The sequence below is a fragment of the Sapajus apella genome, unplaced genomic scaffold (assembly GCF_009761245.1).
Source record: "Sapajus apella isolate SASKATOON/1434 unplaced genomic scaffold, GSC_monkey_1.0 scaffold28, whole genome shotgun sequence".
In the NCBI taxonomy this organism is placed as follows: Eukaryota; Metazoa; Chordata; class Mammalia; order Primates; family Cebidae; genus Sapajus; species Sapajus apella.
The window spans coordinates 23,713,119-23,725,241 of NW_022436968.1; the positions used below are offsets into that span (position 1 = coordinate 23,713,119).

The 12,123-nt window shown below is 45.0% G+C and overlaps 1 protein-coding gene across 1 annotated transcript in view; it reads right to left on the reverse strand.

Moving 5' to 3' along the window:
• Positions 1-5,932: 5,932 nt before the first annotated feature.
• GORASP2 (golgi reassembly stacking protein 2) overlaps positions 5,933-12,123 on the reverse strand; it is a 36,863-nt gene continuing 30,672 nt past the window's right edge. The window contains exons 8-10 of the mRNA XM_032293006.1: positions 10,023-10,109; positions 8,806-8,913; positions 5,933-7,255 (exon numbers count right to left, since the gene is read on the reverse strand). Coding sequence (XP_032148897.1) covers positions 6,915-7,255; positions 8,806-8,913; positions 10,023-10,109 — 536 coding nt within the window. The 3' untranslated portion in view covers positions 5,933-6,914. The remainder of the gene's footprint in view (positions 7,256-8,805; positions 8,914-10,022; positions 10,110-12,123) is intronic.

The following is a 12,123-nucleotide window of genomic DNA, read 5'->3' on the forward strand; positions in this document are numbered from 1 at the left end:
GGGGGCAGGAAAATGGCCTGATCGCGGGGGGCGGAGGCTGCGGTGGCCGGGGTTCGCGCGTTTCCTCCCCAGCCGGGGGAAAAAAAAGAAAACCCCGTCCAAAAAAAAAAAAAAAAAAAAAAAAGAAAACCAATTCCTTTCCTCACTGCAGTTTGTAAAATTAGCCTTATCCAATGCAACTATTGTTCCCCCAATACGTGGTAAAGTGAAATATATTGGTTGAGAAGGAAAGACGGTTTTCTTCACTCTAGGTAACACCAGTCCACGGGATCAGGTTCAGAACCCGAGCCTGGCCTGAGGCCTGCCCGGCCGCTCCTCCCTGCCTCTTCTGTGTCCTTCCGATTCAGCTAGTGAACCCTCACCTGTCCCCTCCTGGAATATGGCAGCATCACGGTCCAAAGATCCCAGAGGGTTGTCCTCTTTTCTCAGGTTGTACTACATACAGAGGAGAGATCTGAATTTGGGAAAATGAATTAGTCTCAAGCCCTTTAAAAACAAAACGTTGACACAGGCCAAGGAAAGTAACTATTGAAATTGGAATGGGCTTTGAGCTCTTGGACTCACACAACAACCACCTGTTCCTTCTCGATTTTATGAGGCTCCTCTAGTAGTTCTGTTCCTCACCACCAAGAAGCACACAGGTTGTTTAGCCACTGATGCTGAGTGAACGTGTTGGAAACATGCATACTTCACTACCTGACAGCTAACACTGCTTCCCGAGCTCTAGAGCCCCAAACAGCGCCTGGGCACAACGTGGACTCCTGCCATTGTGTTTCTGGGCTCTCCTTTCAGCATAGCTGTCTGAGCTACACAGACAGTTCGTTCTGGCCAAACTGATTTACAAACACAACACAGCATTGCAAATCAGTCACAGGGCCAGTCTATTAAGGGAAATTTCATGGATAATTCTAATTTAGGGACAGGGTTGGGGGTTTTTAGCAGAGCTCCCTCTGACCAGTCATGACGCTGCTGGGGAAAAACGCTGCCAGCCCCTGCAGCAGGGGTCATCCTGGACAGACTGAAATGAAAGGCTTTCTCTGGCTAAGTCTCCCATTCACCCCCTAGATCAAAATACTATTGTTTTTAGTGATTAAAAAGTAATTCAACCTAAAATGCAACAAAATAAATAAATGGGGGGAAAAAAAAAAGTAATTCAAAGCTGGACGTGGTGACTTAGGCCTGTAATGCCAGCACTTTGGGAGGCTGAGGCGGGTGGATCACCTGAGGTCGGGTGTTCGAGATCAGCCTGACCAACATGGCGAAACTCCGTCTCTACTAAAAATAAAAATGGTGGTGCATGCCTGTAATCCCAACTACTGGGGAGGCTGAGACAGGAGAATTGCTGGAACCTGGGAGGTGGAGGTTTCAGTGAGCTGAGATTGCACCACTGTACTCCAACCTGGGCGACAGAGACTCCATCTCAAAAATAAAAATAAAATAAAAATTACTTCAAATGTTTTTAAAAATTCTGGCAATAGGCAAGTTTATGAGAAGAAATGAGAAGTTTCTATAACCCCAACCCCAGCCACCATAATTCAAGTGCTTCTGGAAGAGGGCTGCCCTGAGCCTCACTAAGAATAGTGTGAGTCTCAAACCAGGCCAGCCTGGGCAGAGCTGGGCAAACAGGCCCCTCCCAGGAAGTGAGGCATGAAGTATGGAAGGTAAGAGAGCCAGTCAGGGATTCATCTCTTATTCACAACCCTTGGTCCCTGGAAAAAGAGAACTGATCAATTCCAATGGAGTTGGTTGTTAAGGTAAATAATCAATGGGTTTAGGGACCCAGAATATGGCTTTAGGAAAAGAGGCTGGTGAAATCCAAATTGCTGTTACTGTCCCAGTCATTGTGCAGGGACATTTTCTCCCTCAGCTTTGCTAAGTGACTGCTTCAATTTTTGTTAACCTTAGTGACTATTCCACCCAATTCACTGGATCCCAAATAATGAAATTCGTGAAGGACCTTGTTTTCTGATCCCGGGTCCCCATGGGTTCTGGCCCTGCTGACTGTAAGGAAGCCTTGTTTTCCCAGCCATCCCTCCCCTCTCCCCAGCCTCAGCCATGTTACTACCAGGATAACACAGGGCTCTGCAAACCGAGGCACCTATCGGTGGTGGGAGGCGAGTTGGCACTCACAGGTGGGGCTCTGGGAATTGGAGACCAGAGGACAGACTCCAGGAGGTGTTCACTTCTCTGTAGGGCTGTTACCAGATCTTGTGACAAGTGAAACCAGAAATCTGGATTTACGTGAAACCTTCTGATTTTTAAATGTTGGGAATTAATTCACATTTTGATATATACAGGGGAGTTCAAAGGCAACATGCCTGGGGGGAACCCGTGTGCTTCCTGCTGTTTGCTCGGTAGAGCGCTCTTATCTTTCTTCACCCCATGAACAACAGTCAACGCTTAACGCTGGCTACTGTTACTATCCCAAGCCCCAGCAGCCTTCATGGAGCGTGGGCTTTGATCTATTTCTTGCCAGGAAATACGGTGTAACCTCAACTGTGATCACACTGAAAGTCCAAGGCCCACCTCCATTAATGGCTCCAATGTGGTGTTTTCTTTAAACTGTCAGTGACCAGAGTACCCATGTTTGTGTAACTCCCTGGAGAGGCAGTGGGGCGGCATCTGCACCTGTCCCCACTCCTCACCCCTCCCCATCCGCCTCACCTGTAGTCCCCAGCTGGGAGTGGGTCCCACTTGCCCTTCCGAGGAGTCCTAGTGCTTGAATTAGATGTGGCATTAATTCCCCATTTTATCAATTGGCTCCATATACAAAAGGCTTATAAAGGAACACTTTGGTTGGCCAAGCCAGACACTGTTCTTCCTAGATCTAATGCAAAAAAAAAAAAAAAAAAAGTGATAAAAGGATATTTCCTCTAACCTATGCACTTTGCTTAGTGGTAAAAGTAAACACCCAGCAAGAACAATGACCTTCCTATGCCCGTTACCTCCCGAAGTTAAACAGGCCCACCCAGGAGGAAGAAATGTGTTTAGTATGGTGGCGCTCACCCCCTTCCCTGGAGAAGTTTTTAAAAACTTCAAGATGCCAGGAATCATATTCTATCTACTTGAAGCGATTCTAATCTGAAGACAGGGTTGAAAACTTGCTGGAAAGTCAGATAATTAAAGAAGGACTTCATCTTCAGGGTCACAGGGGGAAGACCCAACCTTCCTTCAAAAGTTAACTTAAAAAAATAGGGCCACTCTCTGCAAGAAAAAACTTTCCACAAATAAATCCTTGAAATAACATGTATTTAATTTTCTAACAAAATGCACCTGTAGCCAACTGCTGCTGGAAACCCCTTCTCCACCTGATACAATGTAGGTCTGGGTAAGGCTTCTTCAGCTGCCAGAGTATGTTCCCTTCACCCAGACTCGACATTCCCGGTCTCTGCTCAGCTGAGACTCTTCTCTTGCTGAGGTTTGCATGAAGTTGCCTCATGCTCCCACCTAAACCATAGGTTCCTTGAAGGTGGGACCAGGGCTTCCACGTCACTCCCACAGCTCCAGCAACCTGCTGGTCTCACATCTTCACTGTAGTCAAGGGCAGAAGTGTTTAGACATCCAAGGCGGAGCCATCTTTGAGCTTCAGTAGGTGCCTCTCAGGTGAGGAAGAGGTCTTCAGAATTTTCAGGAAATGAGCTAAGTTAAGCTGCTCCCAGGTAAGCACAATTAGTAATGGACTAAAGATAAAACATGAACAAAAATCAGAGGGAAAAGGTAAAGTCACTGATATGGTTTGGCTGTGTCCCACCCAAATCTCTTCTTGAATTATAGTTCTCATAAGCCAAGCCCTACGTGTTGAGGGAGGGATCCGGTGGCAAGTGATTGGACTGTGGGGGTGGTTTCCCCCATGCTGTTCTCGGTGAGAGTGAGTTCTCATGAGATATAATGGTTTTATAAGCCTCTGGCATTTCCCGGGCTTGGGCTTCTCTCTCCTGCTGCCATGTGAAGAAGGTTCTTGCTCCCCCTTTGCCTTTTGCCATGATTCTAAGTTTCCTGAGGCCTCCCCAGCCACGTGGAACTAAGTTAATTAAACCTCTTTTTTTTTTTTTTTTTTTGAGACGGAGTTTCACTCGTTACCTACCCAGGCTGGAGTGCAATGGCGCGATCTCGGCTCACCGCAACCTCCGCCTCCTGGGTTCAGGCAATTCTCCTGCCTCAGCCTCCTGAGTAGCTGGGATTACAGGCACACACCACCATGCCCAGCTAATTTTTTGTAATTTTTAGTGGAGACGGGGTTTCACCATGTTGACCAGGATGGTCTCGATCTCTTGACCTCGTGATCCACCCGCCTCGGCCTCCCAAAGTGCTGGGATTACAGGCTTGAGCCACCGCGCCCGGCAATTAAACCTCTTTCTTTTATAAATTACCCAGTCTTGGGTATTTCTTTATAGGAGTATGAGTACAGACTAACAGAGTCATCATCCAAGACTTAAAAGAGTCTTAGCTAGCAAGGGAGGTTCAGGTCAGCGTCCCTCCTGAAACTGGTTCCCAACTGCCGCTGCCCTTCAGCCTTCATGACTGCCGTATTTAAGCAGAAGTTCAAACTCCCTAGCCCAGCACATAGGACCCAGCCCCATGGACACAAACATTCAAGATTTTTCCTAACCCTGCATGGCTTCCTCACAGTTCACTGCAGCCTTGACTTCCTGTGCTCAAGCGATCCTCCCACCTCAGCCTCCTGAGTAGCTGGAACTCCAGGCATGTGCCGCCATGCCCAGCTAATTTTTAATTTTTTTTGTAGACAGGGTCTCTCTATGTTGCCCAGGCTGCAGTGAACTCCTGGGCTCAAGCAATCCTTCTGCCTTGGCCCTAAGGACTGATTCCCTGGTCTGTCTCCCTACAGGGCCACAGAAAGTGGCCAACTGTCAGGAAAGCTCTCTTACATCCGTGTTTCTGGAACCCGGTAGCAGATCTATCACTGTTAAAGACTCAAAATGGTTTTTCCCAAGACAGCAGAGAATAATGAAGTACCTTCCGCCTCAGGGAAGATCCAATGAGCCAATCCAGGCCAAGTCTGTGTCCACTTCCCAAGTGAATGTTAAGATTCCCTCACCATCATGGTGGCACACACCTGTGGTCCCAGCTACTTAGAAGGCTGAGGTGGGAGGATGGCTTGAGCTCAGAAAGTCAAGGCTGCAGTGAGCCAAGATCAAGCCACTGCACTCTAGCCTGGGTGACAGAGCAAGACCCTGTTTCAAAAACAAACAAACAAACAAACAAAAAAAACCCTCAACCTCACTAGAGATTAGTGTTTCATTTATGCCAGGGACATCTGCCCAGAAGAGCACCCAGGCTGTTACTGCTCCCAAATGAGAGCCGTGCCTGCACCGGAGTTCACAGCCACTGCCTCGGAAGACCTGCTTTTAAAAAAATCATCTTGTGTAACTTAAAAATTACTCACTTGCTTTTCACTAAGTGATCTCCTTAATAGCTGTTTTTTAATGTAAAGCAACAAATATTAAGGAGATCTTAATGTTTGTTTTAAGAAATCTTTTGGAAGGTAGTAACTTCAACTTTTCCTATCCTGGAAAGTCAAAAATTGTAACATTTAAATGTGCTTGTGAATATTTTCTTCACCTGTTACAAGCTCTTTTTCAAAAAATAGGATTACTAACTGAAATATTCTAGAAACATTTCCACAGTGTAAACAGAAGCAGCTATGATTAGGGCTGGAGCCTTCTTTCATAATTCAGTTTTAAGTACAAACCTGGCTCCAGAAACCGATCTACCCCTGTAACTGTTTGGCACTGGGCTTCCTGGGAGAGTGCTAGGCTGGCGTTGACCTCCAGCGTCCAGCAGGGCAGCCAGGGGCGAGTGACATGAGGGTGACATGAGGTGCTGCCACCTCAGCCACATCCTCTCTGCAGGGGATGAGCATCTTCAGATTCATACCAGGGCAATAACTGAGGAATCACTTTGGTCTTATTTCAAAAACAGGAATAGCTGCATTTAATTTCATTCAGTAAATCAATTCCAGTTAACTTACCATCTCTTAGAAAACAGGAGAAAGCAAGCATAGGACATGAAAAGTTAAAGATGCGTGACATACTGGAGAGTAATAAGTGCACATGTGGCAATTAAGGATTGTAATTTAGATGTAACACAAGAAAAAAAGTAAAATTATTGTACTTTATTGCTGTATCTATGCTTTCCCAGTATAGCTATACTACTACTACAGGGAGCCACAGAGTGCCACCTTCTGGTTTAAAACTGCGACACCTTCTTTATTTCTTTTGAAATGCCACTTTAGAAGGTGGATGTAGAAAGCAACAGCAGCAGTTACAAAATGTTGTCTGAGTGATTCTGAGAGCTCAAAACAAGGATCCCTGTATAGGCTGAATAAAAAGACGTTCAAATAACAGTGCACACTGTGGAACTTTAACACAAGTCTTCAGGTGGAATTTCTGTGTAAACCTTAATAGAGATGCGACTCCCGGAGACCAAAAGTAAAATCTCTTTACCATTTAGTTTAGTGAGGTGGTCTGCATTCTCGCAAACGACTTACAAAGTACAAGAAATGTTGCGTGTGAGTACTAGGCATAGAATATTTCATTTTCTTAGGGAAGGAGCAGCAAGGGACAAGGAGCCTCGTGGACACCCTGCCATCACCTTTCCTGAAGACACACACCCCTAGGAATGTCGGTGGAAGCCTGGCAGCAAGCCACCCTTCATTCTTTTTGGTTGTTTAAAATACAAGCACTTTCTGCCATCTCTCTCCCTAGAGCATGAGCCCCACTCAACCTGGCAGGATACAACGCACGTCCTCTTGTTTAGTTTTCCCCTTGCAATTATTTACAGGATGCCTACACATACGGTACAAACTAGTATGCAATTAATGATAGTTTGCATTTCCAGACACGCTCCCGTGGTTAAATAAATATACCACGCCGATTCTGAAGGACAGTTCAAAGTTAAGGTGACTCAGAAGCATTGGCATCCACAGCCGCAGAAATAGGCTTCTCGCTGACTGGAGTGGAGTCGCTGACTCTGTCCTCAACAGTGGCAGGGGCCTGGGCAGTGGGGGGTGTCACATCCACAGTGAGTGAGGAGGCAGTGTCTGCCTTTGCAGTAGTTGTGACAGGGTCGGAAGGTGGGCTGCCGGTGGGCGGGAAGGAAGACAGCAGCTCCCCTGAGCTTGTTGCAGAAGAGCTCTCTGGAACCAAGGGGAATGATGGGAGGAACTCAGATGGCAGGGGGAGAGGTGCAATGCCAGGTAAGTTTCGGGGGGGCAAGGAAGACAGAGGTGGTAGACCTAGGACAGAAACAGCACAGATCATACATCTTCCCAGCACTGAAAGGGCAGCAGGCATCGCCAAAGGGCTATTTTTATTTACATTTCATTAAGGAAACTGAAGCTGAGTAGGTAACACAAATCACCACCTTTCCAGATGGAGGCCCTGGCAGGGCTAACTATTCCCTATCAAGGCTGCCTAGAGGAATAGGTTCTCAGCTTCTAGGCTCTATGTGACCTGGCCCAGCACTGGGGGAACTGGCTCAGGGAAGAAATGATCCAGTCAGGACAGATAGCAGCCCACCCAGCAGGTAACACAGCTACACTGGATTTCAGACAGGGGGACTCATGCTCACCCAGGCCGGCTGCAAGCTGAGTTACAGCTGCACTTTTGACAGACAACAGGAAGAGGTAGGCAACAACCATCCTGCGAAGGCAGCAGAAGGGAGGGGTCTGGATTATCGTCCCCTCCACTGTCCTCAACAGGGGTACCCTGCCTCTGCTTAAAATCTGTGATTGACAACCATTTACATTATATTTGGTGGGCTCATTATAATGATCTTAAAATGCAAGGCCAGGCGTGGTAGCTCACGCCTGTAATCCCAGCACTTTGGAAGGCCGAGGTGGGAGGATTATTTGAGCCCAGGAGCTAGAGACCAGCCTGGGCAACATGACAAAACCTTGTCTCTATTAAAAAAAAAAAATACAAAAATTAGCTTGGTGGCACACACCTGTAGTCCCAGCTACTAGGGACTACAATGGCACCGAGGTAGGAGGATTGCTTGAATCCAGGAGGCGGAGGCTGCCGTGAGGTGAGATGAGATTACACCACTGCACTCCAGCCTGGGCAACAGGGTGAGACTCTGGTCTCAAAGAAAAAAAAAAAAAAAAAAAATTTAAAATGCAGAATGAAGGAATGGGTAATTACTTCAAGAAACAAAGGAAAAGCAAGGTATAAAGCACAGGTTCAAAGGGCAACTGCCGGCTGGTGAAACCCTCACTGCTGAGAGCCTGTCAAATTTGGGGAAAGGGCAGAGGAGCAGCCAAGAATACAGGGCACAAAAGGAAAGGCGGGGTGAGCGCTGAGACAGTAAATGGTTCTTTGACTTTACTACTAGTACTTCATTTTTATTTTTATTTTGAGATGGAGTTTCATTCTGTCACCTAGGCTGGAGTACAGTGGTGCAATCTCAGCTCACTACAACCTTCACCTCCTGGGTTCAAGCAATTCTCCTACCTCAGCCTCCCAAGTAGCTGGGATTATAGGCAGGTGTTACCATGCCCAGCTAATTTTTGTATTTTTAGTAGAGACAGGGTTTCACACCATGTTGGCCAGGCTGGTCTTGAACTCCTGACCTCAGGTGATCCACCCACCACCTTGGCCTACCAAAGTGCTGGGATAATAGGTGTGCTCTTAAACTTTTTAAACAAAAAAGATGAATAGTTATTTGAAGTAGCTGAAATTTTTTGAACAGATTCACTCTTTCCAGAAAAAAACTGAAGAGGATGGGCATTCCTGAATGAAACTTTTTATTAGAGAGTATCCTAGGAGGGTGAGGTCTGCAACGTACCTGGGTTCACGAGTTCTGGTAAGCCAACCCCTGGCATGATGTGTGGTGCTGGGAGGTTGAGGCTAAGGTTGGGGAGGTTGGGCAGTCCTGCAGGTAAAGGCATCAGACCTGAACAGAAGGCAGAAAAGCACAAAAGGGAAATCACTTGACCTGGGGAAGAAATAAATCCATGTGTATTAAAAACAATCCTAGCCACTTCCAAGTGATAGTAGCAGAAGTCCACCTAATGTGTGGCAGTTTGTATCATAATCGCATTAACAACAACGAAATTTCACTTAACTGAAATATATTTCTATACCCAAGTGATTAGATGGATTAGGTGGCTAAATGGGTAAAGATGAAAATAAATAATACTCCTAATGCTCTGGAATAAGAATGATTATGGCCCGAGTGCCTTGGAGAAAAGGCTGATTTGTTTCAGTGAATATGGCAAAAAATGAAACTGAATTTTTCTTTGATGGCTGAGGTTTACAGTCTCTATGGCATTTTAAATTTCTTATTCTGAAAAATAATTGCAGACTTACAGTTGCAAAAGTAGTACAAATAATCCCCACATATACCTTTTACCCAACTTCCCACATCTCCACGTGTCAGCACACTTGCTTTATCATTGTGTGTGTGCACATATTTGGTTCATGGCTTAATATGCTTGGATAATGACATTTTTAGCTATATATTAAAAGCCCTCACAATGAAAGTATATTTGATCACTGAAGTAATATTTGATTATTATAGGCTGGATAAAGGGACTTGGTCTTCACTAGGAATACAAAGAGAAAAACACAAACATTTAATTTACTGTTAGAGCTACTAAAGACCCAAATAAGGAGCCTTCTCTTCCAGGACATAGTGTCTGCTCACACGAACAACTGTTCATCTGTCACTAAGGAGACACTGGAGAATGGACTTCTGTAGATTACCAATTCCTGGCTGCTGCTGCTGCACTGTGGAGTTGCAGGGGTGGCAGGTGGCTGCTGGCTGGGGGTAAGGACTGCTAGGCTCTGCAGCTAACTAGCTGATGACTGACATCTCTGGTTCTTTGGCTACTAAAAAGAGTTGCCCTAGCTCTCATTTATCACAAACTTACTGCCGAGATAAATTGAGATTAAAAGACATAAAAAGTTACCACATAGGTATAGTATTTTTCATTGTTTTTAAGATGCAAATATTAGTAATGCTATTATCATTAGCCACATCTCTAGTCCCCTGGTGGTTACCTGGTAATGTAGTAGCTGGGTTCATTGGTAGCACAGAAGTGAGGGACTGGTTTACTTGTGGTGGCAATAACGGTACTGTTGGTACACCTAAAATGAAAGCACAGTCTTTTCATTTCTAACAAATTTAGTGGACAAAAAATGAACAGAACACATTAGGACAATCTTCAGTCCCCTCCTACACCACTGTCGGGTTTTCATTTGGTCCCAATTTGCAGCTGCAACTGATTGTATGTCACCCTTTATGGCAGCTCCACTAATGTTGCCCACAGCTCTTCTCTTAACAAAGGCTGTTACCAGAGCCTGGGCCAAGAGGGCAGGAGGCCGTGCAATCCCACTCCCAGCCCAGCTCACTGGATGGGAGGTTTACGCCTGACCTAAGCAGTGCGGGAATAGAAAACTATCTTAGACATTTGTAAATGGGACACAAGGATTCTAGTCAATCTCTACTGGGCTCCTAAATTAAGATGCCACGTAAGCCTGGGGTTTCAGGGGGACTATGGGTCCTGTGAAACAGAGAATGCTGGTTTGTGAAAGCAGAGCATGTCTTAGGTAGCCTGAAAGAGACAAAACAGCATATGAACCTCTAGAATGGAGACAATGACCTGGCTTCCTGAATGTCCATTTCCTTTTGACCTTAGGTTCTGTGATAGTCCTTTGAAGTCTAACACATTTCCATTTGTACTAACGTTAGCTTGAGGAGGTTATAGTTTTCGTGTACAAGTCAGCCTTAGGATACCGCCTAGTCATGTTTACCACTTACCCCAGTGGGAGGTTTTGCTGATGTTGAAACAATAAATGAAAGCACATCTTTCACTAATTTAGCATTCATTTTCATTTATCTAGCACACTGATTCCAGATTTTGTCTTACAGATCTGCATAAATATGGTAGTGGGAATAAATTGTGCCTAAAAGTATGAACCAACTATGCAGATGGTCTATTATTTATTCATTTGCCTACTTTTCTACGGAATTCAGAGGCAAGCAAAAATAAGAAAAAAGTCTAACTGCAGCACTGGCAAATGCTCTACTGGATCCCAGACTGCATAATTTCACTCAAATATAAGAAGCAGTTCTCTACTCTGTACCAAAATGTTAGTGACTGTGTGCTTTGTTAAGTGGTCACACACAATAGCAATGCTATCATTTTTTCATATTTGTTTTGAATTCTTGGTTTTAAGAAAATAAAAGCAGCTTGGATTGGTTAAGCAAATTTCTTCTATTTCCCAATAAAGTCTTTAACATAAGTTTCTTTTCATTCTTAAAGGATACATTCACAAGTCTCAAAAATAACTGACTAAATCTAAGCCAGGAATTCTAAATCTAGGGCCCACAAATGGGCTTCAGGGGGTCTGTGAAGCTCCTAAAATTGTATACAACAATTTTTGGAAGGCAGGTTCTTTGCTTTCATCAGATTCTCAAGGGAGTTGGATGCATACTTGAGCGTGGTCATTCATTCAAGTTTTTGGGGGCACCTACTGTATGTTACACATTGTTCTAGGCACCGAGGCACTTTACAACTTGAAGAAAACAGAAATCACAACCGTCAGGAAATTTATGTTCTAATGAGGGGCAAGAAAAGGAAAGGAGAAAAATCAAGTAAGTAAAGTACATAGCATGTAAAATGGTGATACACTTGGGCCAGGTGTGGTGGCTCATGCCTGTAATCCCAGCACTTTGGGAGGCTGAGGCAGGTGGATCACCTGAGGTCAGCGGTTCAAGACAAGCCTGGGCAACATGGTGAAACCCTGTCTCTACTAAAAATACAAAAATTAAGTTGGTATGGTGGTGAGTGCCTATAATCCCAGCTACTTGGGAGGCTGAGGCAAGAGAATCACTTGAACCTGGGAGGCAGAGGTTCCAGTAAGCCAAGATCACACCACTCCACCCCAGCCTGGGCGACAATGCAAGACTCCATCTCCAAAAAAAAAAAAAGGTGACATACTGCAGAAAAATCAAGCAGGGAAGGAGAACAGAAAGTGTGAGGCGTGCACTGAAAAGGTCACAATGATGAATGCCACTTCAAAATGGTAGTCATTTTCTAAAAATTTTATAATCCAAAAATCTTCACATCCACAAAAAAGTTTAAAAATATACATACTT